Source organism: Enoplosus armatus, chromosome 16, assembly GCF_043641665.1.
Source record: "Enoplosus armatus isolate fEnoArm2 chromosome 16, fEnoArm2.hap1, whole genome shotgun sequence".
NCBI lineage: Eukaryota > Metazoa > Chordata > Actinopteri > Centrarchiformes > Enoplosidae > Enoplosus > Enoplosus armatus.
The window spans coordinates 21,262,539-21,289,833 of NC_092195.1; the positions used below are offsets into that span (position 1 = coordinate 21,262,539).

Sequence of the window (27,295 nt, forward strand, 5' to 3'; positions counted from 1 at the left end):
TGGCAACCATAGTACCCCCAACAGCAACCGCAGCAGCAACAACTACTGCTGCAGCAACAACAACAGTTGCTGCATCAAAAACCACCGCAAAAACTACCATGGCTAGAGTAACCACCACCACATTTGCCCCAGCAACAACCACCACAGTTGCCCCATCAACAACGACAGCTGTGATGACAACAATCACAATTGGCACAGCAACATCTACAGTCGGTATAGCAACAAACACAGTAGATGCAGCAAAAAATCTCACAGTGCCATCAGAAGCTCAAACAAAAACCACGGCAGCCCCAACTACAACCACAGGGGCCCCAACAACAACTGCAGCAGCTACAACAACTGCTGCTGCAGCAACAACAACAGTTGCCACAACAAAAACCAGTGCAGTGGCAACAACCACCACAGTTGCCCCAGCAACGACCACATTAGCTCCAGAACCAACAACCACAGTAGCCTCAGGACCATCAACCACAGTTGCCACTGGAGGAATGACTACAGCTGTTGCAGCAACAACCACAGTGGCCTCAGGAGCTCAAACAAAAACCACAGCTGCGCCGACAACCACAGCGGCCCCAACAACAACCACTGCTGCCCCGACAACAACGAGAGCAGGGACAGCAACCACAGTGACCCCAACAACAACAGCAGCAGGAGCAACAACTACGGCTGCAGCAACAACAGTTTCCCCAACAAAAGACACTGCAGCGAAACTATTGACCACAGAAACAACCACAGTAGCCCCAGGACCAACAACCACAGTTGCCCCTGGAGCAATGACTACACCTGCTGCAACAACAACCACAGTGGCCTCAACAGCCCAAATAAAAACTACAGCTGCTCCAACAACCACAGCAGAAATGACAACCATAGTGCCCCCAACAGCAACCGCAGCAGCAACAACTACTGCTGCAGCAACAACAACAGTTGCTGCATCAAAAACCACCGCAAAAACTACCATGGCTAGAGTAACCACCACCACAGTTGCCCCGGCAACAACCACCACAGTTGCCCTATCAACAACGACAGCTGTGATGACAACAACCACAATTGGCACAGCAACATCTACAGTCGGTATAGCAACAAACACAGTAGACCCAGCAAAAAATCCCACAGTGCCATCAGAAGCTCAAACAAAAACCACGGCAGCCCCAACTACAACCACAGGGGCCCCAACATCAACTGCAGCAGCTACGACAACTGCTGCCGAAGCAACAACAACATTTGCTGCAACAAAAACCAGTGCAGTGGCAACAACCACCACAGTTGCCCCAGTAACGACCACAGTTGTGCCAGCAATGACTACAGCTGTAACGACTGCAACCTCAATTGGCACAGCAACACCTACAGTAGTTCTAGCATCAACCACGGGTACTGCCGCAAAAACCACAGTAGTCCCAGCAGCCGCAACCATGGGAGCCCCAGGAGGTTCAGCCACACTGGCAACAGAAATAACAACCACAGCGGCCCAGGCAGCAACAACCACATTGCATCCAGCGGCAACCACAAGTTCTGCAGTTACAACTACGGGAGCCCTAGTGGCATCAACCACACTAGCAAAATTAACAGTGGACCTAGCAAAAACAACCACAATGGCCCAAGGACCAACAGCCACTGTAGCCCTAGTAGCAAAAACTACTGTAACTCCAGTATCAACCACAGTTTCCGCAACAACAAGCACAGTAGCACTAAGGACAACAACTACAGTGGCCCCAGCAGTAACAACCACAGTAACTCCAGCATCAACCACAGGTTTTGCAGCTACAACTACGGTAACCCAAGGGGCACCAACCACACTAAACAAGGAAACAACCACAGTTTCTGTTGGAGCAACGACTACAGCGACTGCAGCAACGAGTACAGCTGCTGTAGCAACAACTACAGTGGCCTCAGAAGCTCAATCAAAAACCACAGCTGCCCCAACTACTATCACAGTTGCCACAACAACAACCACCTCTGCCCCAACATTAAAAACAGCTGTAACAATGACCACTGTAGCTCCAGAACCAACAACCACAGTGGCCACTGGAGCTCAAACAAAAACCACAGCTGCTCCAACAATCACAGCAGCTCCAACAACAACCACTGTTGCTCCAAAAACAACGACAGCAGCAACGGCAACCACAGTGAACTCAGCAACAACAGCCGCAGGAGCAATGACTACAGCTACAGCAACAACAGTTGCCCCAACAAAAAACACTGCAGCGGAACTATTGACCACAGAAACAACCACAGTAGCCCCAGGACCAACAACCACAGTTGTCCCTGGAGTGATGACTACACCTGCTGCAACAACAACCACAGTGGCCTCAACAGCTCAAATAAAAACTACAGCTGCTCCAACAACCACAGCAGAAACAACGACAACCACAGTGCCCCCAACAGCAACCGCAGCAGCAATGACTACTGCTGAAGCAATAACAGTTGCTGCATCAAAAACCACAGCAGTGTCAAAAACTACCATGGCTGCAGAAACAATCACCACAGTTGCCCCAGCAACAACAACAGCTGTGATGACAACAACCACAATTGGCACAGCAACACCTACAGTAGGTATAGTAACAACCACAGTGGACCCAGCAGAAAAACCCACAGTGGCTCCAGGAGCAACAACCACACTGACCACAGAAAAAAACACAGTGGCTCCAGGAGCAACAACCACAGTTGCCGCTGGAGGTACTACAACTACAGCTGGAGCAACAACAACCACTGTGGCATCAGAAGCACAAACAAAAACCACAGCAGCCCCAACGACAAACACAGTGGCCCCAACAACAACCACCTCTGCCCCAACATTAACGACAGCTGCAACAACAACCACAGTAGCTCCTGGACAAACAACTACAGTTGACACAGGAAAGACAACCACAGTTGACACAGGAGCAATGACTACAGTTGCCCCTAGAGCAACAAGTACAGCTGGTGCAACAACCACAGTGGCACCAGGACCAACAGCTACAGGTGCCTCTGCAGGAATGACTACAGCTGCGGCAACAACAACCACAGTGGCTGCAGAAGCTCAAACAAAAACCACAGTGGCCCCAACAACAACCACCGCTGCCCCGACAACAATGACAGCTGCAACAATGACAACCACAGTAACCCCAACAACAAAAGCAGCAGGAACAGCAACTACAGCCGCAGGAACAACAGTTGCCCCAACAAAAAACACTGCAGCGGAACTATTGACCACAGAAACAACCACAGTAGCCCCAGGACCAACAACCACAGTTGCCCCTGGAGCAATGGCTACACCTGCTGCAACAACAACCACAGTGGCCTCAACAGCTCAAATAAAAACTACAGCTGCTCCAACAAACACAGCAGAAACAACGACAACCATAGTGCCCCCAACAGCAACCGCAGCAGCAACGACTACTGCTTTAGCAACAACCACCACAGTTGCCCCAGCAACGACAGCTGTGAGGACAACAACCACAATTAGCACAGCAACACCTACAGTAGGTATAGCAACAACCACAGTGGCTTCAGGAGCAACAACCACACTGACCACAGAAACAACCACAGTAACACCACGACCAACAACCACAGATTCCACTGGAGGAACGACTACAGCTGCAGCAACAACAACCACAGTGGCATCAGAAGTTCAAACACAAACCACAGCAGCCCCAACTACAACCACAGTGGCCCCAACAACAACCACCTCTGCCCCAACATTAACGACAGCTGCAACAACAACCACAGTAGCTCCTGGACAAACAACTACAGTTGACACAGGAAAGACAACCACAGTTGACACAGGAGCAATGACTACAGTTGCCCCTGGAGCAACAAGTACAGCTGGTGCAACAACCACAGTGGCACCAGGACCAACAGCTACAGGTGCCTCTGCAGGAATGACTACAGCTGCGGCAACAACAACCACAGTGGCTGCAGAAGCTCAAACAAAAACCACAGTGGCCCCAACAACAACCACCGCTGCCCCGACAACAATGACAGCTGCAACAATGACAACCACAGTAACCCCAACAACAAAAGCAGCAGGAGCAGCAACTACAGCCGCAGGAACAACAGTTGCCCCAACAAAAAACACTGCAGCGGAACTATTGACCACAGAAACAACCACAGTAGCCCCAGGACCAACAACCACAGTTGCCCCTGGAGCAATGGCTACACCTGCTGCAACAACAACCACAGTGGCCTCAACAGCTCAAATAAAAACTACAGCTGCTCCAACAAACACAGCAGAAACAACGACAACCATAGTGCCCCCAACAGCAACCGCAGCAGCAACGACTACTGCTTTAGCAACAACCACCACAGTTGCCCCAGCAACGACAGCTGTGAGGACAACAACCACAATTAGCACAGCAACACCTACAGTAGGTATAGCAACAACCACAGTGGCTTCAGGAGCAACAACCACACTGACCACAGAAACAACCACAGTAACACCACGACCAACAACCACAGATTCCACTGGAGGAACGACTACAGCTGCAGCAACAACAACCACAGTGGCATCAGAAGTTCAAACACAAACCACAGCAGCCCCAACTACAACCACAGTGGCCTCAACAACAACCACAGCAGCTGCAACAAATACTGCTGCACCAACGATAACGGTTGCCGCAACAAAAACCACTGCAGTGGCAAAAACTACCACGGCTGCAGCAAAAACCACCACAGTTGCCCCCGCAATGACCACAGTTGTCCAAGCAATGACTACAGCTGTAACGACAACAACCACAATTGGCACAGCAGCACCTACAGTAGGTATAGCATCAACCACAGGATCTTCAGCTACAACTATGGGAGCCCCAGGGGCATCACTCACACTGGCCACAGTAGCAGCAACCACTCTGACCACAGAAACAACCACAGTAGCCCTAGGACCAACAACCAAAGCAACCCCAGAACCAACAACCACAGTTGCCGCTGGAGCACTGACTACAGCTGCTACATCAACAACCACAGTGGCTTCAGAAGATCAAACAAAAACCACAGCTGCCCCACCTACAACCACAGTGGCCCCAACAACAACCACCTCTGCCCTAACATTAATGACAGCTGCAACAACAACCTCAGTAGCTCCAGGACCAACAACCACAGTGACCCCAACAACAACCACAGCAGAATCAAGAGCAACCAGAAGTACTGACCAAGGAGAAACAGCCACAGTTGCCTCTGTAGCAATTGCCACAGTTGACCCAGGAACAAAAACCACAGGAGCCCCAGGACCATCAGCCACATTGGTCTCAGGAGATACAACCACAGTGGCCTCAGGTGTTAGAAGCACAGTGGTCCCAGGAGTAACAACCACTTTACCCACAGGAGAAACAACCCCAGTAGCTCTAGCATCAACCACACCTGCCGTAGCGACAACCACAGTTTCCCCAGGAGCAACAACCACAGTGGCTGAAGCTGAAACAACCACATTGGTGACAGGAGCAAAACCCACAGTGACACCAGGAGCTACAACCACAATGACCGGAGCAACAGCATTGGCCCCAGGAGCAACAACAACTGGAGTACAAGGTGCAACCACCATAGCTGTCCAAGGATCCACAACCACAATGGTTGCAGGAGCAACCACCACTGTACCCCCAGTAGCAACAGAAGCTTCAGCATCAACCACAGCTTCTGCAACAACAGCCACAGTTGCCCCAAGAACAACAACCACAATAGCTCCAGGAGCAACACCTACAGTGGCTCTAGGAGCCACAACCATGGGAGCCCCAGAAGCAACAACCACTGTACCTACAGGAGAAATAACCACAGTAGCTCCAGCATTAACCACAGCTGCTGTAGCAATAACCACAGTTGCCCCTGGAGCAACAACTACACCTGCTAGAGCAACAACCACATCTTCCGCAGTAACAACCACAGAGGTTCAAGAAGTAACAACCACAGTAGCCCCAGCATCAACCACTTTTGCCCCAGGAGCATCAACCACTTTTGCCCCAGGAGCATCAACCACTTTTGCCCCAGGAGCAACAACCACTGGAGTGCAAGGAGCAACAACAACAGTATCCCAAGGAACAAGAACCACAGTAGCCCCAGGAGCATCAACCACACTTGCCCCAGGAGCAACAACCACATTGACCCCTGGAGCCATGACTACAGTGGCCCCAGCAGCAACATCGACAGTGGCCCCTGGAGCAACAACTATGGGAGTGCAAGGAGCAACAACAATAGTATCCCAAGGAACAAGAACCACAGTAGCCTCAGAAGCATCAACCACACTGGCTCCAGGAGCAACAACAACATTGGCCTCTGGGGCCATAACCACAGTGGCCCCGGCAGCACCATCCCCAATTGCCCCAGGAGCAACTACCACAGTTGCTCCAGGATCCACAACCATGGGAGCCCCAGGAGCAACAACCACAGTGTCCCCAGGAGCACCAACCACAATAGCTCCAGCATCAACTACAGGTTCTGCAGCAACATCCACAGTAGTCACAGGAGCCACAAATATTGGAGCACCAGGATCATCAATCACACTCGCCCCAGGAGCTACAAATACGAGAGCCCCAGGAGCAAAAACCACAGGTTCTTCAGTATCAGAGGGAGCCCAAGGGGCATCAACCACAGTAGAACCAAGAGCAACAACCACAGTTGACCCAGGTGAAACACCCACATTTACAACAGTAACAACGGCCACAGCTGTCGCATCACCAACCACAGTAGTGGCAGGATCAACCATAACTGTGGCAGCAACAACCACAGTAGCCCCAGGAGCATCAACCACACTGGCCCGAGGAACAACAACCACACTGGCCCCTAGAGCAACAGCCACATTGGCCCCAGGAGCAATAACTACAGTAGCCCCAGCAGCAGCCACAGCTGCCCCAGGAGGAACCACAACGGCTATGGCAGCAGGAACTGCAGTGGCCCCAGGAGCAAACACAGTTGTCTCTGCAGGAACCACAGTGGCCCTAGCAGCAACCACAACAAAAACAACAGTAGTGCTAATAGTGGAGGAAACAGTAGCAGCAGCTACAGCAGCACCACCAACAGCAGCACCAAAGCCAACAACTGCTGCCTCCTCTTCAGTCATCAACAAAATAAGTTTCCTTTTAGTCATAGCCATTGTAACAGCCATGCTTTGGAATTAAGAACTGGCTTAATGCCACAAATACTGCACCGTATACCATGTATTGTTTATGAAGAAACTGAAGAATCACTTAAGTCACTTAACTTATTATTATTATTAATCATATTCACCCTACATTTGAATGTGTTTGGTAATAGGCCATGTAAAGTACTAAATGTATTAAAATATAGAATGGAAAGAACCAGGGTTTCTTTTGTTGTGTTTGTTTGTAATAGAACATGGCACTCATATTTGTTTCTTCTGGCAGTGTGTAGCAAGCCCATGTTGGCTCTGTATCTTGTAGAACAAGTTCATCATTACAGGCAACAATAATGTTAGGCTAAAGAAACTTCAAGTGTACCAACAAGCATTGCACAAACTATTTCATACAAACAAATTGTACTGTATTACAAAGAAGAAAACAATTACCAAGGCTAAGAATACTAAGGTATTCCAATATTTATAGTGTAACTATTATTATCTTACAATTGTTAAAAATACAATATATAATACGGTTTGGTAAATTTTCTTGAACTGCTGGTCTTAAATGAAAATAATTTACACATATAGACATATGTACAGAATAGTTTTTTTTTAATGTTTGAAGGTCATGCAGACCCTCTTAAGAGATTTTTTTATTCCAAATTAGAATAATTAAAGTTCATAGTAAATTTGAGTCCAAAGAGCATCACTTTCCCAGATGCACAGATTGATGATTATTAACACACAGACTGACCACAGCACCTTTTGACATTATGACAGATCATCCTCCTTTGAAGAAAAGTCTAACTTCTACCTAAAATCTGTGTTCACTGAAGTGGGAAATGTGGCAGAGATGAAAACCACAGAAGTCCTTCCATGAACATGAGCATATTTTTGGCAAGGGCAACCTTCTGTGCCAACAGTTATGTCATCAGTTTTCATTGGAACTTATTTCCACAAAGGAAATAGCTCCTATGAAACAGCATTCCAACGAAACTTGATGCAGTTTAATTTTTCAAAGGTAAGTTTTCATTATCTCAAAGACTAAGAAAACAAACCAAAATGGTCTAGCAGTCTAGCAACTGGCCATTCAACAGAGTGCAGCTGAAATAAATATCAGGGGCTGGTTTCACAAAGATACACTTGTTAGATCTACGGCAGGAAAACCGCCAGTGTAAATTCCCATCTATGTTTGTCTAAATCTGTTGTGCAAAGCTGTCTAGATCTTGACAATCTTAAGTATTCTTGTCCAAAAACCGTGTCAAACCACTCAGCTCTGTTTAGTCCGGCAGAAAATGTTTGCCTTCTGGAAGTACCAGGACATTTTCAGTGAAGTTTAACAATACAAAAATCTTTGTTTATCATAAAATGTAAGCACAGCGCAGACATACAGCACAGCTGAGCTGCTGTGGCTTCTTAATGTGGCAGGGCTCAGTACTTCCTTTAGCTCATCAATCAGACTCAGGAGAGTTTCATTGGACAAAAGAAGATCCTCACTGCTGTATATTTCCACCAATGATTTCTTTTGTCATTTGCTCCTCAAAGTTATTAGCAAACCACGAATCATGAGCCGTGTTTTCCTTCTTTTTGTCATTTGGTGCCACTGGTCAGCAAGTATCACTGATTGTTACTATGGAAACATGGCTCTTATGTTGTTGTGATTGTCTTTCTGTATGTGTAAGCCCTGTGGCACACTGGTGACCTGTTCAGGGTTTGCCCTGCCTCTCACATCACACCCAGAGATATTTCTGGATCATTACTGTCTCCACAGAGATGGACTTAAATTTGAAAGAAACTGATATTCTCACTTTTCTCACAAAATGTATGAAAAAACATTATGTCTTGTTGTGACACCATTTATTTTATTTTAACCTTTTTTTCGCACAATGTGAAGGAGACATAGTCATCCTATGGGAATTTAAGCACAGAACAAGAGCCGGAAAAAGTATGTGACCAGGGTATTGTTGTATTTTAATGGTGAGAAGCAAAATGCCACACATTCTATAATTCTCACTTTATCTAAAAAGTACTTATATTTAAAATGACATTGTCTTTCAACATGTATCCTCATGAAGCAGGGGTTGAATGCCAGGTGGAAGTAACTTGGAGATTCCAGAGGCAAAAAGAAGAAGAAAAATAGAGCCTTGAAATGCATGATTTGGTAAAGTCAGTCACAATAAAGAATTATAGGAATGACTTGCTGTATGTTTATGGCTAATAGTCGCTTACAATAAGCCTGTATGTCTCCAAAACAGACAAGATGCAAAGCACAATTCATACTGATCTGGTGTAATTCAGACCAGAGAAAACTGTAGAGTCGATCACACCACAGCTCCCCAAGCTACAACCACAAGTTCCCCCAAAACAACCACAGTTGCCCCAACAACAACCAGAGTGGCCCTGACGACAACAGCTGCTCCAACAACCACAGCTCCCCAAGCTACAACCTCAGTGTCTGCAATAACTGCTATGGCAGCAGGAACTGCAGTGGCCCCAGGAGCAAACACAGTTGTCTCAGCAGGAACCACAGTGGCCCTAGCAGCAACCACAACAAAAACAACAGTAGTGCTAATAGTGGAGGAAACAGTAGCAGCAGCTACAGCAGCACCAAAGCCAACAACTGCTGCCTCCTCTTCAGTCATCAAAAAAATAAGTTTCCTTTTAGTCATAGCCATTGTAACAGCCATGCTTTGGAATTAAGAACTGGCTTAATGCCACAAATACTGCACCGTATACCATGTATTGTTTATGAAGAAACTGAAGAATGTCACTTAACTTATTATTATTATTAATCATATTCACCCTACATTTGAATGTGTTTGGTAATAGGCCATGTAAAGTACTAAATGTATTAAAATATAAAATGGAAAGAACCAGGGTTTCTTTTGTTGTGTTTGTTTGTAATGGAACATGGCACTCATATTTGTTTCTTCTGGCAGTGTGTAGCAAGCCCATGTTGGCTCTGTATCTTGTAGAACAAGTTCATCATTACAGGCATTTTTTTCGCACAATGTGAAAGAGACATAGTAATCCTGTGGGAATTTAAGCACAGAACAAGACCCGGAAAAAGTATGTGACCAGGGTATTGTTGTATTTTAATGGTGAGAAGCAAAATGCCACACATTCTATTATTTTCACTTTATCTAAAAAGTACTTATGTTTAAAATGACATTGTCTTTCAACATGTATCCTCATGAAGCAGGGGTTGAATGCCAGGTGGAAGTAACTTGGAGATTCCAGAGGCAAAAAGAAGAAGAAAAATAGAGCCTTGAAATGCATGATTTGTCACAATAAAGAATTATAGGAATGACTTGCTGTATGTTTATGGCTATTAGTCGCTTACAATAAGCCTGTATGTCCCCAAAACAGACAAGATGCAAAGCACAATTCATTCTGACCTGGTGTAATTCAGACCAGAGAAAACTGTAGAGTCGATCACACCCTTAAAACCGACATCATCTCTAATAGGTGTAGGCCATTATACTTAACATACCTTTACATTGTGTAATAAAAAAACACTTGGGAGGGTGTATGAGGGTGTAATTTGAAATAACAAATATCACTCACAAAATGAATGTTGGATCACACGTCACATCCAAACAATGTCACTCAACAAGTTTCTTTATTTAGTAAGTAAGACATTGCATGGTTGGCCACACCGTCAATTGAATTTGAAAGACATATTCATATTTCTAAGTTATGTCTTTGTAAAGACTGTCATCGCACCTGCTTTGTGCTGTTATAAAAGCTGCTGTATTTTCACTGGTGGACACCTCTAAGCCAACAGCAAAGGATACAGAGAAGGTGGAATCAGAAAGCATCACAAGCTCCATTACTACAGTGGACACAGTTCAAGCCGAGACAAAATCTGTAAGTGTTTCAATTATATTATGTCAGTGTTTGTCATTTATTCTGTGATTAAATAGTTAATCATTATGACCAATATTACAGTTATTTTATTGTATTTTAGCCGGATCTTGTGGATTTTTTTCTTGAAGAAAAAAACAGGAAGATGATTGTGTCTACAGTCATACCTTTATTATCACTTTTTATTAAAAAATGAAATATAAATGAATGCCCAAAATAAAGCTACGATGTTCTTACGCTCACAGTCATTCCAAATTCCTCATGTCTTTCCTTTCAATTAATTGTACTACTTTCCTTTTATGATCAAATGCGAAAGTGTTGTTGTGTTAAAGCGACTCTAGAAATTTTGATAATAGATATAAGTTCTACATTTGGAAAACTACACGATATATTACATTGTAGTCTTATTTATGAACAATTTCAACAATGAAAAGAAATAGAAGAAAGCAGGTATGTGCCTTGTTGATCACTTTTAAATAGTTACCCAGGTGTTACTAATGGGGTGGGATAAGCATAATTCTTTTTCATTGGCAGAAATACCTGTAAAATTTAACATTTTCCAAGAAAGGTATAATAATAACATTTTTATAATTAAATTACATACACTAACGAGTATGTAAGTAAGTATGTACTTAAAAAACCTGAGTTTAAAAAATGAATGTCTTAAGGAGAGTAATGGTTAGTAATTTTTAGTTTCATTACGAAAGCTCTTTTTATTCTTAACTAAAAAAAGTAATACATTTTGTTCCCAAAAAAAATAGACTGTTTACACGCCGATGATGAAGGTCTGTGTCATCCTTCTTGTGGTTCTTGGTGAGTTAAAATAATTAAATCCAAATATTAAAAGAATTTAATCTATAAAAAGGGACCCAACATATCTAAATATGACACTGGTCTATCATTCTAAATGCAAACAGCGTCTTGTAATGGAGAAACCACACCCACAGCTGCTCCATGTACAAAAGCTGACGCAACAACAACCATAGGTGAAGAAACAACAACTAAAGCAACAATGACCACGGCTTCAGCAAAAAACCCAGCAACTGCCCATACAAAAACAACAGTTGTAGCAACAATAACCACAGCTGTGCCGACAAAAACAACCACAACTGCATCTACAACAACCCTAACTGTGCCGAAAGAAACCACAGCTGACCCTACTACAACCACAGTGGCCAAAAAAACAACAGCTGCCCCAACAACAGCTGCTCAAACAATAACGACAGCTGTGCCGACAACAACAACAGCCGCAGCAAAAACAACTGCAACTGCTGAAACAACAACCACAGCCACCCCAACGACCACAGCTCCCCAAGCTACAACCACAAGTTCCCCCGAAACAGCAACAGTTGCCCAGATAACAACCACAGTGGCCGCAACAACAACTTCTCCAAAAACGACTACAGCTGCGCCAACAACAACAACAGCTGTGCCAACAACAACCACAGTTGCCGCAAAAACAACAGCTCCCCAAGCTACAACCACAGTGGCCCAGGCAAAAACCACAGTTGCCCCAACAACAACCACAGTGGCCATGACGACAACAGGTGCCCAAACAACAGCTGCGGCAACAACCACAGCTCCCCAAGCTACAACCACAACTTCCCATAAAACAACCACAGTTGCCCGGATAACAACCACAGTTGCCCAAACAACAACCACAGTGGTTGCAACAACAACTTCTCCAAAAACGACGACAGCAGTGCAAACAACAACAACAGCTCCTCAAGCTACAACCATAGGTGCCACAAAAAAAACCACGGTGGCCCAGACAACAACTACAGTTGCCCCAACAAAAAACACAGTTGCCCCAATAACAACAGCTCCCCAAGCTACAACCACGGGTACCCCTAAAACAACCACCGTGGCCCAGACAACAACCACAGACACCCCAAGACCAACAGGTGCCCCAACAACAGCTGCTCCAACAACCACAGCTCCCCAAGCTACAACATCAGTGTCCGCAATAACAACAGCTGCCACAACAACAACTTCTCCAGAAACAACAACAGCTGTGCCACCAACAACAACAGCGGCTCCGACATCTACAGCTCCGCAAGCTACAACCACAGATGCCCCAACAACAATCACAGTGGCCGCAACAGCAACTTCTCAAAAAACAACTACAGCTGTGCCCACAAAAACAACAGGTGCACCAACAAAAGTTGCTCCAACAACAACAACAGCTGTGCCACCAACAAAAACATCTGTGCTAACGACAACCACAGTTGCCCCAACAACAACATCTCACCAAGCTACAACCAAAGGTGCCTCTAAAACAACCAGAGTTGCCCGGACAAAAACCACAGATGCCCCAACAACAATCACAGTGGCCGCAACAACAACAAAAACAACTACAGCTGCCCCAACAACAACATCTCCCCAAGCTACAACCACAGGTGCCCCTAGAACAACATCTCCCCAAGCTACAACCACAGGTGCCCCTAAAACAACCACAGTGACCCAGAAAACAACCACATTTTCCCCAACAACTACCAAAGATGCCCCAACAACAACAGGTGCCCCAACAACAGCTGCTCCAAAAACCACAGCTCCCCAAACTACAATCACAATGGCTGCAACAACAGCTGTCTCAACAACAACTTCTTCAAAAACAACAACAGCTGTGCCAACAACAACATCTCCAGCAACAACAACCACAGCTGCCCCAACTACAACCACACTGGCCGCAACAACAACAGCTGCCACAACAACAACTTCTCCAGAAACAACAGCTGTGCCAACATCAACAACAGCGGCTCCGACATCTACAGCTCCCCAAGTTACAACCACAGTTGCCCAGGCAACAACCACAGTTTCCCCAACAACTACTAGAATAGCCCCAACAACAACAGCTCCCCAAGCTACAACCACAGTGGCCCAGACAACAACAGGTGCCTCAACAACAGCGGCTCCAACAACAACAGCTCCCCAAGCTACAACCGCAGGTTCCCTTCGTACAACCACAGTGGCCCAGGCTACAACCACAGCTGCTCCAACAACTACAACAGTGGCAGTGACAACAACAGGTGCCTCAACAACAGCGGCCCAAACAACCGCAGGTTCCCCTACAACAACCACAGTGGCCCAGGCAACAACCACAGTTTCCCCAACAACTACCACAATTGCCGCAATAACAACAGCTCCCCAAGCTACAACCACAGGTGCCCCTAAAACAACCACAGTTTCCCCAACAACTACCACAATTGCCGCAATAACAACAGCTCCACAAGCTACAACCACAGGTGCCCCTCAAACAACCACAGTGGCCCAGACAACAACCACAGTTTCCCCAACAACTACCACAATAGCCCCAACAACAACAGCTCCCCAAGCAACAACCACAGTGGCCCAGACAACAACAGGTGCCTCAACAACAGCGGCTCCAACAACAACAGCTCCCCAAGCTACAACCACAGGTTCCCCTCAAACAACCACAGTGGCCCCTCAAACAACCACAGTGGCCCAGGCTACAACCACAGTTGCTCCAACAACTACAACAGTGGCCAAGAAAACAATAGGTGCCTCAACAACAGCGGCCCAAACAACCGCCGGTTCCCCTACCACAACCACAGTGGCCCCGGCAACCACCACAGTTTCCCCAACAACTACCACAATTGCCGCAATAACAACAGCTCCCCAAGCTACAACCACAGGTGCCCCTAAAACAACCACAGTGGCCCAGGCTACAACCACAGTTTCTCCATCAACTACCACAGTTGCCGCAACAACAACAGCTCCCCATGCTACAACCGCAGGTTCCCCTCAAACAACCACAGTGGCCCAGGCTACAACCACAGCTGCTCCAACAACTACAACAGTGGCCCTGACAACAACAGGTGCCTCAACAACAGCGGCCCCAACAACCGCAGGTTCCCCTACAACAACCACAGTGGCCCAGGCAACAACCACAGTTTCCCCAACAACTACCACAATTGCCGCAATAACAACAGCTCCCCAAGCTACAACCACAGGTGCCCCTAAAACAACCACAGTTTCCCCAACAACTACCACAATTGCCGCAATAACAACAGCTCCACAAGCTACAACCACAGGTGCCCCTCAAACAACCACAGTGGCCCAGACAACAACCACAGTTTCCCCAACAACTACCACAATAGCCCCAACAACAACAGCTCCCCAAGCAACAACCACAGTGGCCCAGACAACAACAGGTGCCTCAACAACAGCGGCTCCAACAACAACAGCTCCCCAAGCTACAACCACAGTGGCCCCTCAAACAACCACAGTGGCCCAGGCTACAACCACAGTTGCTCCAACAACTACAACAGCGGCCCAGGCAACAACCACAGTTTCCCCAACAACTACCACAATTGCCGCATCAACAACATCTCACCAAGCTACAACCACAGTTGCCCCTAAAACAACCACAGTGGCCCAGGCTACAACCACAGTTGCCCCAACAACTACCACAGTGGCCCAGACAACAACAGGTGCCGCAATAACAACAAATCCCCAAGCAACAACCACAGGTGCCCCTAAAACAACCACAGTGGCTCAGACTACAACCACAGTTGCCCCAACAACTAAAACAGTGTCCCAGACAACAACAGGTGCCTCAACAACAGTGGCTCCAACAACAACAGCTCCACAAGCTACAACCACAGGTGCCACTCAAACAACCACAGTGGCCCAGACAACAACCACAGTTTCCCCAACAACTACCACAGTTGCCGCAACAACAACAGCTCCGCATACTACAACCGCAGGTTCCCCTACAACAACCACAGTGGCCCAGGCAACAACCACAGTTTCCCCAACAACTACCACAATAGCCCCAACAACAACAGCTCCCCAAGCTACAACCACAGTGGCCCAGGCAACAACCACAGTTGCTCCAACAACTACAACAGTGGCCCTGACAACAACAGGTGCCTCAACAACAGCGGCCCCAACAACCGCAGGTTCCCCTACAACAACCACAGTTGCTCAGGCTACAACCACAGTTGCTCCAACAACTACAACAGTGGACCTGACAACAACAGGTTCCCCTACAACAACCACAGTGGCCCAGAAAACAACCACATTTTCCCCAACAACTACCAAAGATGCCCCAACAACAACAGGTGCCCCAACAACAGCTGCTCCAAAAACCACAGCTCCCCAAATTACAACCACAATGGCTGCAACAACAGCTGTCTCAACATCTTCTCCAAAAACAACAACAGCAGTGCCAACAACAACATCTGCAGTAACAACAACCACAGCTGCCCCAACAACAACCACAGTGGCCGCTACAACAACAGCTGTCACAACAACAACTTCACCAAAAACAACAACAGCTGTGCCAACAACAACATCTCCAGCAACAACAACCACAGCTGCCCCAACTACAACCACACTGGCCGCAACAACAACAGCTGCCACAACAACAACTTCTCCAGAAACAACAACAGCTCCCCAAGCTACAACCACAGTGGCCCAGACAACAACAGGTGCCTCAACAACAGCGGCTCCAACAACAACAACAGCTCGCCAAGCTACAACCAGAGGTGCCCCTCAAACAACCACAGTGGCCCAGACAACAACCACAGTTGCTCCAACAACTACAACAGTGGCCCTGACAACAACAGGTGCCTCAACAACAACAGCTCCCCAAGCTACAACCACAGGTGCCCCTCAAACAACCCCAGTGGCCCAGACAACAACCACAGTTTCCCCAACAACTACCACAGTTGCCGCAATAACAACAGCTTCCCAAGCAACAACCACAGGTGCCCCTAAAACAACCACAGTGGCCCAGACTACAACCACAGTTGCCCCAACAACTACCACAGTGTCCCAGACAACAACAGGTGCCTCAGCAACAGCGGCTCCAACAACAGCTCCACAAGCTACAACCACAGGTGCCACTCAAACAACCACAGGGGCCCAGACAACAACCACAGTTTCCCCAACAACTACCACAGTTGCGGCAACAACAACAGCTCCCCATGCTACAACCGCAGGTTCCCCTACAACAACCACAGTGGCCCAGGCTACAAGCACAGTTGCCCCAACAACTACCACAGTGGCCCAGACAACAACAGGTGCCTTAACAACAACAGCTCCCCAAGCTACAACCACAGGTGCCCCTCAAACAACCACAGTGGCCCAGACAACAACCACAGTTTCCCCAACAACTACCACAACAGCCCCAACAACAACAGCTCCCCAAGCTCCAACCACAGTGGCCCAGACAACAACAGGTGCCTCAACAACAGCGGCTCCAACAACAACAGCTCCCCAAGCTAAAACCACAGTGGCCCCTCAAACAACCATAGTTGCCCAGGCTACAACCACAGTTTCTCCAACAACTACAACAGTGGCCCTGACAACAACAGGTGCCTCAACAACAGCGGCCCCAACAACCGCAGGTTCCCCTACAACAACCACAGTGGCCCAGGCAACAACCACAGTTTCCCCAACAACTACCACAATTGCCGCATCAACAACATCTCCCCAGGCTACGACCACAGTTGCCCCTAAAACAACCACAGTGGCCCAGAAAACAACCACATTTTCCCCAACAACTACCAAAGATGCCCCAACAACAACAGGTGCCCCAACAACAGCTGCTCCAAAAACCACAGCTCCCCAAACTACAACCACAGTGGCCGCTACAACAACAGCTGTCACAACAACAACTTCACCAAAAACAACAACAGCTGTGCCAACAACAACATCTCCAGCAACAACAACCACAGCTGCCCCAACTACAACCACACTGGCCGCAACAACAACAGCTGCCACAACAAAAACTTCTCCAGAAACAACAACAGCTGTGCCAACATCAACAACAGTGGCTCCAACATCTACAGCTCCCCAAGTTACAACCACAGTTGCCCAGACAACAACCACAGTAGCCCCAACAACTACCACAATTGCCGCAATAACAACAGCTCCCCCAGCTACAACCACAGGTGACCCTAAAACAACGACAGTGGCCCAGGCTACAACCACAGTTGCCCCAACAACTACCACAGTGGCTCAGACAACAACAGGTGCCTCAACAACAGCTCCCCAAGCTACAACCACAGGTGCCCCTCAAACAACCACAGTGGCCCAGACAACAACCACAGTTTCCCCAATAATTACCAAAATAGCCCAAACAACAACAGCTCCCCAAGCTATAACCACAGTGGCCCAGACAACAACAGTTGCCTCAACAACAGCGGCTCCAACAACAACAGCTCCCCAAGCTACAACCACAGTGGCCCCTCAAACAACCACAGTTGCCCAGGCTACAACCACAGTTGCTCCAACAACTACAACAGTGGACCTGACAACAACAGATTCCCCTACAACAACCACAGTGGCCCAGGCAACAACCACAGTTTCCCCAACAACTACCACAATTGCCGCATCAACATCTCCCCAAGCTACAACCACAGTTGTCCCTAAAACAACCACAGTGGCCCAGAAAACAACCACATTTTCCCCAACAACTACCAAAGATGCCCCAACAACAACAGGTGCCCCAACAACAGCTGCTCCAAAAAACACAGCTCCCCAAATTACAACCACAATGGCTGCAACAACAGCTGTCTCAACATCTTCTCCAAAAACAACAACAGCTGTGCCAACAACAACATCTCCAGCAACAACAACCACAGCTGCCCCAACTACAACCACACTGGCCGCAACAACAACAGCTGCCACAACAACAACTTCTCCAGAAACAACAACAGCTCCCCAAGCTACAACCACAGTGGCCCAGACAACAACAGGTGCCTCAACAACAGCGGCTCCAACAACAACAACAGCTCGCCAAGCTACAACCAGAGGTGCCCCTCAAACAACCACAGTGGCCCAGACAACAACCAGAGTTGCTCCAACAACTACAACAGAGGCCCTGACAACAACAGGTGCCTCAACAACAACAGCTCCCCAAGCTACAACCACAGGTGCCCCTCAAACAACCCCAGTGGCCCAGACAACAACCACAGTTTCCCCAACAACTACCACAGTTGCCGTAATAACAACAGCTCCCCAAGCTACAACTACAGGTGACCCTAAAACAACCACAGTGGCCCAGGCAACAACCACAGTTGCACCAACAACTACAACAGTGGCCCTGACAACAACAGGTGGCTCAACAACAGCGGCCCCAACAACCGCAGGTTCCCCTACAACAACCACAGTGGCCCTGACAACAACAGGTGCCTCAACAACAGCGGCTCCAACAACAACAGCTCCACAAGCTACAACCACAGGTGCCACTCAAACAACCACAGTGGCCCAGACAACAACCACAGTTTCCCCAACAACTACCACAATTGCCGCAAAAACAACAGCTCCCCATGCTACAACCGCAGGTTCCCCTACAACAACCACAGTGGCACAGGCATCAACCACAGTTTCCCCAACAACTACCACAATAGCCCCAACAACAACAGCTCCCCAAGCTACAACCACAGTGGCGCAGGCAACAACCGCAGTTGCTCCAACAACTACAACAGTGGCCCTGACAACAACAGGTGCCTCAACAACAGCGGCCCCAACAACCGCAGGTTCCCCTAAAACAACCACAGTGGCCCAGGCAACAAGCACAGTTTCCCCAACAACTACCACAATTGCTGCAATAACAACAAATCCCCAAGCAACAACCACAGGTGCCCCTAAAACAACCACAGTGGCCCAGACTACAACCACAGTTGCCCCAACAACTACCACAGTGTCCCAGACAACAACAGGTGCCTCAACAACAGCGGCTCCAACAACAGCTCCACAAGCTACAACCACAGGTGCCACTCAAACAACCACAGGGGCCCAGACAACAACCACAGTTTCCCCAACAACTACCACAGTTGCCACAACAACAACAGCTCCCCATGCTACAACCGCAGGTTCCCCTACAACAACCAGAGTGGCCCAGGCTACAAGCACAGTTGCCCCAACAACTACCACAGTGGCCCAGACAACAACAGGTGCCTTAACAACAACAGCTCCCCAAGCTACAACCACAGGTGCCCCTCAAACAACCACAGTGGCCCAGACAACAACCACAGTTTCCCCAACAACTACCACAACAGCCCCAACAACAACAGCTCCCCAAGCTACAACCACAGTGGCCCAGACAACAACAGGTGCCTCAACAACAGCGGCTCCAACAACAGCTCCACAAGCTACAACCACAGGTGCCACTCAAACAACCACAGGGGCCCAGACAACAACCACAGTTTCCCCAATAACTACCACAGTTGCCGCAACAACAACAGCTCCCCATGCTACAACCGCAGGTTCCCCTACAACAACCACAGTGGCCCAAGCTACAACCACAGTGGCCCCTCAAACAACCACAGTTGCCCAGGCTACAACCACAGTTGCTCCAACAACTACAACAGTGGACCTGACAACAACAGGTGCCTCAACAACAGCGGCCCCAACAACCGCAGGTTCCCCTACAACAACCAGAGTGGCACAGGCAACAACCACAGTTGCCTCAACAACTACCACAATGGCCCAGACAACAACAGGTGCCTCAACAACAACAGCTCCCAAAGCTACAACCACAGGTGCCACTCAAACAACCACAGTGGCCCAGGCTACAACCACACTTGCCTCAACAACTACCACAATGGCCCAGACAACAACAGGTGCCTCAACAACAACAGCTCCCAAAGCTACAACCACAGGTGCCACTCAAACAACCACAGTGGCCCAGACAACAACCACAGTTTCCCCAACAACTACCACAATAGCCCCAACAACAACAGCTCACCAAGCTACATCCACAGTGGCCAAGACAACAACAGGTGCCTCAACAAAAGCGGCTCCAACAACAACAGCTCCCCAAGCTACAACCACAGTGGCCCCTCAAACTAAAAAAGTGGCCCTGACAACAACAGGTTCCTCAACAACAGCGGCCCCAACAACCGCAGGTTCCCCTACAACAACCACAGTGGCCCAGGCAACAACCACAGTTTCCCCAACAACTACCACAATTGCCGCATCAACAACATCTCCCCAAGCTACAACCACAGGCGCCCCTAAAACAACCACAGTGGCCCAGGCTACAACCACAGCTGCCCCAACAACTACCACAGTGGCCCAGACATCAACAGGTGCCTCAACAACAACAGCTCCCCAAGCTACAACCACTGGTTCCCCTCAAACAACCAAAGTGGCCCAGACAACAACCACAGTTTCCCCAACAACTACCACAAAAACCCCAACAACAACAGCTCCCCAAGATGCAACCACAGTGGCACAGACAACAACAGGTGCCTCAACAACAGCGGCTCCAACAACAACAGCTCTCCAAGCTACAACCAGAGTGGCCCCTCAAACTAAAAAAGTGGCCCTGACAACAACAGGTTCCTCAACAACAGCGGCCCCAACAACCGCAGGTTCCCCTACAACAACCACAGTGGCCCAGGCAACATCCACAGTGGCACAGGCAACAACCACAGTTGCAAAAACAACTACAACAGTGGCCCTGACAACAACAGGTGCCTCAACAACAGCGGCTGCAACAACAACAGCTCCACAAGCTACAACCACAGGTGCCACTCAAACAACCACAGTGGCCCAGACAACAACCACAGTTTCCCCAACAACTACCACAATTGCCGCAACAACAACAGCTCCCCATGCTACAACCGCAGGTTCCCCTACAACAACCACAGTGGCACAGGCAACAACCACAGTTTCCCCAACAACTACCACAATAGCCCCAACAACAACAGCTCCCCAAGCTACAACCACAGTGGCCCAGGCAACAAGCACAGTTTCTCCAACAACTACCACAATTGCCGCAATAACAACAAATCCCCAAGCAACAACCACAGGTGCCCCTAAAACAACCACAGTGGCCCAGACTACAACCACAGTTGCCCCAACAACTACCACAGTGTCCCAGACAACAACAGGTGCCTCAACAACAGCGGCTCCAACAACAGCTCCACAAGCTACAACCACAGGTGCCACTCAAACAACCACAGGGGCCCAGACAACAACCACAGTTTCCCCAACAACTACCACAGTTGCCACAACAACAACAGCTCCCCATGCTACAACCGCAGGTTCCCCTACAACAACCAGAGTGGCCCAGGCTACAAGCACAGTTGCCCCAACAACTACCACAGTGGCCCAGACAACAACAGGTGCCTTAACAACAACAGCTCCCCAAGCTACAACCACAGTGGCCCAGACAACAACAGGTGCCTCAACAACAGCGGCTCCAACAACAGCTCCACAAGCTACAACCACAGGTGCCACTCAAACAACCACAGGGGCCCAGACAACAACCACAGTTTCCCCAACAACTACCACAGTTGCCGCAACAACAACAGCTCCCCATGCTACAACCGCAGGTTCCCCTACAACAACCACAGTGGCCCAAGCTACAACCACAGTGGCCCCTCAAACAACCACAGTTGCCCAGGCTACAACCACAGTTGCTCCAACAACTACAACAGTGGACCTGACAACAACAGGTGCCTCAACAACAGCGGCCCCAACAACCGCAGGTTCCCCTACAACAACCAGAGTGGCACAGGCAACAACCACAGTTGCCTCAACAACTACCACAATGGCCCAGACAACAACAGGTGCCTCAACAACAACAGCTCCCAAAGCTACAACCACAGGTGCCACTCAAACAACCACAGTGGCCCAGGCTACAACCACACTTGCCTCAACAACTACCACAATGGCCCAGACAACAACAGGTGCCTCAACAACAACAGCTCCCAAAGCTACAACCACAGGTGCCACTCAAACAACCACAGTGGCCCAGACAACAACCACAGTTTCCCCAACAACTACCACAATAGCCCCAACAACAACAGCTCACCAAGCTACATCCACAGTGGCCAAGACAACAACAGGTGCCTCAACAAAAGCGGCTCCAACAACAACAGCTCCCCAAGCTACAACCACAGTGGCCCCTCAAACTAAAAAAGTGGCCCTGACAACAACAGCGGCCCCAACAACCGCAGGTTCCCCTACAACAACCACAGTGGCCCAGGCAACAACCACAGTTTCCCCAACAACTACCACAATTGCCGCATCAACAACATCTCCCCAAGCTACAACCACAGGCGCCCCTAAAACAACCACAGTGGCCCAGGCTACAACCACAGCTGCCCCAACAACTACCACAGTGGCCCAGACATCAACAGGTGCCTCAACAACAACAGCTCCCCAAGCTACAACCACTGGTTCCCCTCAAACAACCAAAGTGGCTCAGACAACAACCACAGTTTCCCCAACAACTACCACAATAGCCCCAACAACAACAGCTCACCAAGCTACATCCACAGTGGCCAAGACAACAACAGGTGCCTCAACAAAAGCGGCTCCAACAACAACAGCTCCCCAAGCTACAACCACAGTGGCCCCTCAACCTAAAAAAGTGGCCCTGACAACAACAGGTTCCTCAACAACAGCGGCCCCAACAACCGCAGGTTCCCCTACAACAACCACAGTGGCCCAGGCAACAACCACAGTTTCCCCAACAACTACCACAATTGCCGCATCAACAACATCTCCCCAAGCTACAACCACAGGCGCCCCTAAAACAACCACAGTGGCCGAGACTACAACCACAGTTGCCCCAACAACTACCACAGTGGCCCAGACAACAACAGGTGCCTCAACAACAGCGGCTCCAACAACAGCTCCACAAGCTACAACCACAGGTGCCACTCAAACAACCACAGGGGCCCAGACAACAACCACAGTTTCCCCAGCAACTACCACAGTTGCCGCAACAACAACAGCTCCCCATGCTACAACCGCAGGTTCCCCTACAACAACCACAGTGGCCCAAGCTACAACCAGAGTGGCCCCTCAAACAACCACAGTTGCCCAGGCTACAACCACAGTTGCTCCAACAACTACAACAGTGGACCTGACAACAACAGGTGCCTCAACAACAGCGGCCCCAACAACCGCAGGTTCCCCTACAACAACCAGAGTGGCACAGGCAACAACCACAGTTGCCTCAACAACTACCACAATGGCCCAGACAACAACAGGTGCCTCAACAACAACAGCTCCCAAAGCTACAACCACAGGTGCCACTCAAACAACCACAGTGGCCCAGGCTACAACCACACTTGCCTCAACAACTACCACAATGGCCCAGACAACAACAGGTGCCTCAACAACAACAGCTCCCAAAGCTACAACCACAGGTGCCACTCAAAAAACCACAGTGGCCCAGACAACAACCACAGTTTCCCCAACAACTACCACAATAGCCCCAACAACAACAGCTCACCAAGCTACATCCACAGTGGCCAAGACAACAACAGGTGCCTCAACAAAAGCGGCTCCAACAACAACAGCTCCCCAAGCTACAACCACAGTGGCCCCTCAAACTAAAAAAGTGGCCCTGACAACAACAGGTTCCTCAACAACAGCGGCCCCAACAACCGCAGGTTCCCCTACAACAACCACAGTGGCCCAGGCAACAACCACAGTTTCCCCAACAACTACCACAATTGCCGCATCAACAACATCTCCCCAAGCTACAACCACAGGCGCCCCTAAAACAACCACAGTGGCCCAGGCTACAACCACAGCTGCCCCAACAACTACCACAGTGGCCCAGACATCAACAGGTGCCTCAACAAAAACAGCTCCCCAAGCTACAACCACTGGTTCCCCTCAAACAACCAAAGTGGCCCAGACAACAACCACAGTTTCCCCAACAACTACCACAAAAACCCCAACAACAACAGCTCCCCAAGATGCAACCACAGTGGCACAGACAACAACAGGTGCCTCAACAACAGCGGCTCCAACAACAACAGCTCTCCAAGCTACAACCAGAGTGGCCCCTCAAACTAAAAAAGTGGCCCTGACAACAACAGGTTCCTCAACAACAGCGGCCCCAACAACCGCAGGTTCCCCTACAACAACCACAGTGGCCCAGGCAACATCCACAGTGGCACAGGCAACAACCACAGTTGCAAAAACAACTACAACAGTGGCCCTGACAACAACAGGTGCCTCAACAACAGCGGCTGCAACAACAACAGCTCCACAAGCTACAACCACAGGTGCCACTCAAACAACCACAGTGGCCCAGACAACAACCACAGTTTCCCCAACAACTACCACAATTGCCGCAACAACAACAGCTCCCCATGCTACAACCGCAGGTTCCCCTACAACAACCACATTGGCACAGGCAACAACCACAGTTTCCCCAACAACTACCACAATAGCCCCAACAACAACAGCTCCCCAAGCTACAACCACAGTGGCCCAGGCAACAAGCACAGTTTCTCCAACAACTACCACAATTGCCGCAATAACAACAAATCCCCAAGCAACAACCACAGGTGCCCCTAAAACAACCACAGTGGCCCAGACTACAACCACAGTTGCCCCAACAACTACCACAGTGTCCCAGACAACAACAGGTGCCTCAACAACAGCGGCTCCAACAACAGCTCCACAAGCTACAACCACAGGTGCCACTCAAACAACCACAGGGGCCCAGACAACAACCACAGTTTCCCCAACAACTACCACAGTTGCCACAACAACAACAGCTCCCCATGCTACAACCGCAGGTTCCCCTACAACAACCAGAGTGGCCCAGGCTACAAGCACAGTTGCCCCAACAACTACCACAGTGGCCCAGACAACAACAGGTGCCTTAACAACAACAGCTCCCCAAGCTACAACCACAGGTGCCCCTCAAACAACCACAATGGCTCAGACAACAACCACAGTTTCCCCAACAACTACCACAACAGCCCCAACAACAACAGCTCCCCAAGCTACAACCACAGTGGCCCAGACAACAACAGGTGCCTCAACAACAGCGGCTCCAACAACAGCTCCACAAGCTACAACCACAGGTGCCACTCAAACAACCACAGGGGCCCAGACAACAACCACAGTTTCCCCAACAACTACCACAGTTGCCGCAACAACAACAGCTCCCCATGCTACAACCGCAGGTTCCCCTACAACAACCACAGTGGCCCAAGCTACAACCACAGTGGCCCCTCAAACAACCACAGTTGCCCAGGCTACAACCACAGTTGCTCCAACAACTACAACAGTGGACCTGACAACAACAGGTGCCTCAACAACAGCGGCCCCAACAACCGCAGGTTCCCCTACAACAACCAGAGTGGCACAGGCAACAACCACAGTTGCCTCAACAACTACCACAATGGCCCAGACAACAACAGGTGCCTCAACAACAACAGCTCCCAAAGCTACAACCACAGGTGCCACTCAAACAACCACAGTGGCCCAGGCTACAACCACACTTGCCTCAACAACTACCACAATGGCCCAGACAACAACAGGTGCCTCAACAACAACAGCTCCCAAAGCTACAACCACAGGTGCCACTCAAAAAACCACAGTGGCCCAGACAACAACCACAGTTTCCCCAACAACTACCACAATAGCCCCAACAACAACAGCTCACCAAGCTACATCCACAGTGGCCAAGACAACAACAGGTGCCTCAACAAAAGCGGCTCCAACAACAACAGCTCCCCAAGCTACAACCACAGTGGCCCCTCAAACTAAAAAAGTGGCCCTGACAACAACAGGTTCCTCAACAACAGCGGCCCCAACAACCGCAGGTTCCCCTACAACAACCACAGTGGCCCAGGCAACAACCACAGTTTCCCCAACAACTACCACAATTGCCGCATCAACAACATCTCCCCAAGCTACAACCACAGGCGCCCCTAAAACAACCACAGTGGCCCAGGCTACAACCACAGCTGCCCCAACAACTACCACAGTGGCCCAGACATCAACAGGTGCCTCAACAAAAACAGCTCCCCAAGCTACAACCACTGGTTCCCCTCAAACAACCAAAGTGGCCCAGACAACAACCACAGTTTCCCCAACAACTACCACAAAAACCCCAACAACAACAGCTCCCCAAGATGCAACCACAGTGGCACAGACAACAACAGGTGCCTCAACAACAGCGGCTCCAACAACAACAGCTCTCCAAGCTACAACCAGAGTGGCCCCTCAAACTAAAAAAGTGGCCCTGACAACAACAGGTTCCTCAACAACAGCGGCCCCAACAACCGCAGGTTCCCCTACAACAACCACAGTGGCCCAGGCAACATCCACAGTGGCACAGGCAACAACCACAGTTGCAAAAACAACTACAACAGTGGCCCTGACAACAACAGGTGCCTCAACAACAGCGGCTGCAACAACAACAGCTCCACAAGCTACAACCACAGGTGCCACTCAAACAACCACAGTGGCCCAGACAACAACCACAGTTTCCCCAACAACTACCACAATTGCCGCAACAACAACAGCTCCCCATGCTACAACCGCAGGTTCCCCTACAACAACCACATTGGCACAGGCAACAACCACAGTTTCCCCAACAACTACCACAATAGCCCCAACAACAACAGCTCCCCAAGCTAC

At 49.2% G+C, this 27,295-nt stretch overlaps 2 protein-coding genes across 2 annotated transcripts in view; both read left to right on the forward strand.

Annotated features, from left to right (window-relative positions):
• Window positions 1-234: 234 nt before the first annotated feature.
• LOC139299314 (GATA zinc finger domain-containing protein 14-like) lies at window positions 235-13,979 on the forward strand (the record flags this gene model as incomplete). Its single annotated transcript, XM_070922208.1, has 11 exons — window positions 235-239; window positions 289-871; window positions 965-2,255; window positions 2,302-2,381; window positions 2,903-3,419; window positions 4,114-4,238; window positions 4,328-5,115; window positions 5,929-6,513; window positions 12,214-12,453; window positions 12,793-12,961; window positions 13,929-13,979. Coding segments are annotated over exons 1-11 (4,434 nt in total), but the record flags the coding sequence as incomplete, so codon positions are not given.
• Window positions 13,980-17,448: 3,469 nt separating this feature from the next.
• The window catches only part of LOC139299315 (uncharacterized protein DDB_G0283357-like), a 40,063-nt gene continuing 30,216 nt past the window's right edge, over window positions 17,449-27,295 (forward strand). Inside the window, exons 1-2 of the mRNA XM_070922209.1 lie at window positions 17,449-17,519; window positions 17,614-17,829. Coding sequence (XP_070778310.1) covers window positions 17,449-17,519; window positions 17,614-17,829 — 287 coding nt within the window. The remainder of the gene's footprint in view (window positions 17,520-17,613; window positions 17,830-27,295) is intronic.